At 43.2% G+C, this 5340-nt stretch overlaps 1 protein-coding gene across 3 annotated transcripts in view; it reads left to right on the top strand.

Annotated features, from left to right (window-relative positions):
- Positions 1 to 5340, top strand: part of LOC108527216 (contactin-associated protein-like 5) — a 404395-nt gene that overhangs the window by 18130 nt on the left and 380925 nt on the right. For all 3 annotated transcript variants that reach the window (XM_017868363.1, XM_017868364.1, XM_017868365.1), the window contains exon 3: positions 2773 to 2957. In XM_017868363.1, coding sequence (XP_017723852.1) covers positions 2773 to 2957 — 185 coding nt within the window. The remainder of the gene's footprint in view (positions 1 to 2772; positions 2958 to 5340) is intronic.

A 5340-nucleotide genomic window follows, 5' to 3' on the forward strand; every position in this document is an offset into this window, starting at 1 on the left:
TAGAACTGACCGTTTATAAAGCATAAAGTTTCCTTCAGCCAATGTTAGCTCCTGAATCATTTCATCTTATAATTAAAAACTGTGTGCGGGGTGGCAGTGGTGGTGTTCTTTATTCTATCTCCATCAGCTGGAGGCCACCTCCTGCCACGCCTCATCATTACTTGGGTCCCATTCTTCCTGTACTCTTCTTGCCCGAGCCCCACTATGCCCCATCTATCCAGATTATGGCCAATCTTATAGCCAGTTTTACCTTCTAATCCAATTCCCACACAACTGCCAAAATAACCTTTCTTAAAAGTAATCTGATTGCCGGGCGCGGTGGCTCACACCTGTAATCCCAGTACTTTGGGAGGCTGGGGCAGCGGATCACTTGAGATCAGGAGTTGGAGACAAGCCTGGTCAACTTGGTGAAAACCCGTTTCCACCAAAAACATAAAAAATTTGCCTCGTGTGGTGGCCCCCGCCTGTAATCCCAGCTACTCTGGAGGCTGAGGCAGGAGAATCACTTGAACCCGGGAGGCAGGGGTTGCAGTGAGCCCAGATCATGTCATTGTACTCGCTCCAGCCTGGATGACACAGGGAGACTGCATCTCAAAAACAACAACAACAACAACAGCAACAAAAAATACCCACCAACTAACCAAACAAACAAAAAAACACAGTAATCTGCATTTGTAACCTCTGCCTACTCAACGTTCCATTTCTTACAAAAGATGTAAACTGTGTAACCTAGCATACAAAGTCCTGGATAATGGGATCTAGGTCGACGAGCTCCTGGCACTCAGCCGCTGGAAGTCTTGGGCCACGCTCCCCTACATTTCTAACCCTGGCTGCTGCTTCTCCTGGCCTTGCAACCATGCTCCTCCTTCCCTCAGGTTTCAACCTGTCTCTGCTGCATAAGGAGGGTTGCACAGCACCACACTCTGCATTTCCCTGGCTCTGTGCACTAAGTGCTGGAAACCTGCATATGTTTTATAGATTTATTTGATTAGCATCTCTACACTAAGACCTTCAGTGAGGACAGTATACCTTTAAACTCCATGTCTCCTTGATACATTACCTGTCACTGTGACCAGCTCAGGTAGATGACAATACCTTTCTTTTCTTGTTTAGATGGAGTTTTGCTCTTGTGGTCTGGCCCAGGCTGGAGTGCAATGGTGTGCTGTGATCTCAGCTCACTGCAACCTCCACCTCACAGGTTCAAGCGATTCTCCTGCCTGAGCCTCCCAAGTAGCTGGGATTACAGGCACCTGTCACCTTGCCTGGCTAATTTTTTTTTTTTTTTTTTTGTATTTTAGTAGAGATGGGATTTCACCACATTGGCCAGGCTGGTCTCAAACTCCTGACCTCAGGTGATCTGCCTGCCTTGGCCTCCCAAATTGGTGGGATTACAGGTGTGAGCCACTGCGCCTGACTCACAATACCTTTCCATAGGAGAAAGAAAGGGAGGGAGAAAAAATGAAAATATCTTTTAATTCATCAGCATAATCCATCAAAGAATGAAAACTAAGAAGCTGTGGAACAAACAGTGAATAAACCCATGAAACCAAGTCAGCTATTAATTCACCAGCTTCACTTTTCTAATTACAATAAGTTTGATGCCCCCAGCCCTATAGGAAGCATCCAAGTTACTCAGTGAAGGGAATGGTGCTTTGGGCCATATTGGAGGTGGGAGTGAGCAGCCTTCGGGGAAGTGGCAGCTCCTGCCTGCTGAACGTCACACTGTTGAACAGGCTGCTGCAGCTGTACTGGAGAAAACACTTCCCAAGAGGGAGGAGAGAGACATTTAGCTTTCAGTTACTAAGGGACTTAATGTATAAAATGTTGCAAAAATTGAAAATGTATATATACACAAACATTAGTTCTATTTAATTGTTCATTTTGCTAAGGTTGAAGCAATTTCCGCAGGGGAAGATAAAACTGTAATATTTTGATAGAAGGGTACAGCCAGGGACTTCCATAAAATTGAGAGAGAAGGAGGGGAGGGGAACCAGGCAGGTTGGATTGCAAAGCATGCCTTTCCAGCTGCATCTCTCATGTCTTCTCAAAGGGGTCTTCCAAACTCAACAGAAGCTAAATCCTCAACAATATGACTTGAGCCATGATCCATAGCTGTGGTCAAAGTAAAAAGGATGAGGCAGACCTACATTCAAGTCCTGACTGTACTTGAGGCATGCATGCCTCATCTCCCTGAGCCTCAGGGTTCCTATTTGTCAAATGGAGATGATAATTTTCCCTTAGAGGATTAAAGATGAAGGTTATTTCTTCATCTTTATTCTATTTATACAGTAGTACTCAGCCATGGCATATGGGATGATTATTTCCTTGCCGCTGCTTTTGCCCAGAAACTTACTAGCTGTCTTCCCTTTACGTATCCCAGCTTTACTCCTCCTGGGCACAGCTCCTAACTGGCTTTCTCCACTCAAGAACCATTCAAACTCAAAGAATATTCATTCCTTCTAAAAACACAATCGCCATTTTCAATCATATTTCTGTAGCCATAAGGACATAGTTCCTTTTATTATTTATTTTTTCAAGTCTTGAAAACATGCCCTATTTTGTCCGGAAGGAGGTATGCATACTGAATTGGATTCTGGAATCTGTGGGCAAAGCCTGTTATTACTTCCCAGGACCAGCACAGTTCCTCGTCTGTAGGGAGGCATCATTCTTTGCCTTTAGAACAGAGATAGCTGCCTTTGCTTGTGGAGCATTCTGTTGTGCAAAGCTGCCCTTGGACACAGACATCATCCTGCCTTCCTCCCCTCTTTACAGATGACAGCAAAGCACGGCTCAGCAGCAGCTTGCCCTCTGCCACCCTGGGCAGCCTCCTGGATGACCAGCACTGGCACTCGGTCCTCATCGAACGGGTGGGCAAGCAGGTGAACTTCACGGTGGACAAGCACACACAGCACTTCCGCACCAAGGGCGAGACGGATGCCTTAGACATTGACTATGAGGTGAGTTGATCCTCCCTGCACCTCCCAGGCCCCTTGCTTCATTGAACGCAGCAAGAAAATCAGTGAGCAGAGCAACTGAGAGAAGTGGTGGGGCACTCAGGAGTCTTACCCTGGGACTTACTTCCTCCATCTATGCCAGATAGATGGAAAGGCGTGCAGCCAGAGAATCTGACCAGTGAGGGAATGAGGGTTAAACCACAAGACAGCAGGTGTGTGCATTTTAAAGTCAGCAGGTCTCCTCATTTTTTTTTTTCCTGCTTGTAACCTTTCTGTGCCACTGCCTAGTCTCTTGGTTATGTACCTCCTCAAAAAAAAAAAAAAAAAAAACTTCAGTTCTCTGTGGTGATGAAAGATATTTAAATTATAAACAAAACCCATGGAATCTAAAACCTGCAGTCAAGACACTACCCTTTGACTTTCACTCTTCCGATGCAAACTTTTGACTAATACCGTGGCGAGCTGTTTCTTCCCTGCTCTCTTGTAGAAGAGGTACAGTGAAATGCACCAGTTCTACAATACAAAGAAAGTTGCACAAAGCTCTGCAAACTGGCAGCCAAGAGTTCGCCATTTTTGCTAGTAGTTCAGTTCAAGGAATGCATATTGTGCCCCTGCTGTACACCAGGCTCTGCTGCGCCATAAATATTCAGTCTCTGAATTGGAGAAACTGAGATAAGCCCTTGCAGAACAAGGAGGTAAAGGCTACAGTGGATGAAGCCCCTGTCACTGAAGGTTTGGAATATAGAAATTTCATATTTCTATAGGAAACAGGCCACTTAATTCAACCTTGAAAAATGGCACAAGTTTTCTAGCAGGAGATGCTGCTAAGTCTTGAAAGAATACGGTGAAAAGACTGGGGAGGCATGCCAGAGCGTGGTTTAAAAAATGTCAAACAGTCCAGTATTTATGGAATCAAAAGAATGGGCCACCAGTGGTGTGTTTGAGTCAGCTTGTTACCAGTTTATGAGTTTCAAGTTGTAGATTTTCAGAAATTTTTGTGAGCTCTTGGTTAACCTAGCCATTATTAAAAATTAAGTTGGCTGGGCGTGGTGGTTCACGCCTGTAATCTCAGCACTTTGGGAAGCCGAGACCAGCAGATCATGAGGTCGGGAGATAGAGACCATCCTGGCTAACATGATGAAACCCCGTCCTTACCAAAAACACAAAAAATTTGCCAGGCGTGGTGGTGGGTGCCTGTAGTCTCTCATACTCAGGAGGCTGAGTCATGATAATCGCTTGAAACCGGGAGGCGGAGCTTGCAGTGAACCGAGATTGTGCCACTGCACTCCAGCCCGGGAGACAGAGCGAGACTCTGTCTTAAATATAATACTAATAATAATTAAGTTATATAAACTTGAAATTAGTTTTAAAACCTAATAAACTCATTGATTTCTAATTATTTCACTATATTATATTGATTTGCTGTCTCTTTTAACTAAAGGTGCTCTGGAGGAATTGCATGACTATTCTATCTGTGTTGTGGGGATACTGTATGTTGGGCTGCTACCACACAGCTCTCCCCAATTCCATGTTCAGTGAAATCCCTTCGACAGCTTGAAGTCTACCATAGTGGAAATACTTATACCACAGAGGTTGACATACATTACAAATCAAGGACTGCTTTATTGTTTTGTGGATTGTGTAAACCAGGGGTCAGAAAACTACCTGGCTTGTCTGGCTTGAGGCCTGTTTTTTTATGAGGCGTGAGTTAAGACTAATTTTTACATTTTGAAAGGGTTGTAAAGGAAATAAAGAAATTTTTCAAAAGGAATATATGACAGAGACTTTATGTGCTACAGATAAAATCATTCAACAAAGGTCAGCAAAAGCTTTCTATAAAACTCAGCTGGTTGTACAGACTTACAATAACAGATTCTTGCATATTTTATCATTATTCATAAATTGTGTGCTACACATTGTTAATATCATTAAAATAATCTTACGTTTGGATACACAGTCATGGCACACCGACACATACATACCTGTGTGTGTGTATGTGTGTTCCTGTGTCCCACCCTGGACAGCATGCTAGGAGACAATTTCAGTCACTAGTGGGATAGATAATAGAACGGTGGAGGTGGAGATGAATAATTGAAAAATTGGGACTTATTTTTTCAGTCACTATCATGAGAATAAGAGAGCTCTTTTGATCTTAACCTTAGTTTAGTAGACTGTGGATAAAATATGCCATTCATTAACTTCAAAAAAGAATTTGTCACTCTTTGACTCAGAATACAAGATAACAGGTGGATATTTTTGAGTTGCTGAAAACTGGAAATCTGTGAATATCAATCACTCTCCTTTGTCGACTTGTTTAATTGATTGACAAAAGAAAGAACACACTCAATATTGGAACCACCTAAAAGAAAAGAGATACCTTTTATAA

This window comes from Rhinopithecus bieti, unplaced genomic scaffold (genome assembly GCF_001698545.2).
Source record: "Rhinopithecus bieti isolate Rb0 unplaced genomic scaffold, ASM169854v2 scaffold_2453, whole genome shotgun sequence".
NCBI classification, from domain to species: Eukaryota; Metazoa; Chordata; class Mammalia; order Primates; family Cercopithecidae; genus Rhinopithecus; species Rhinopithecus bieti.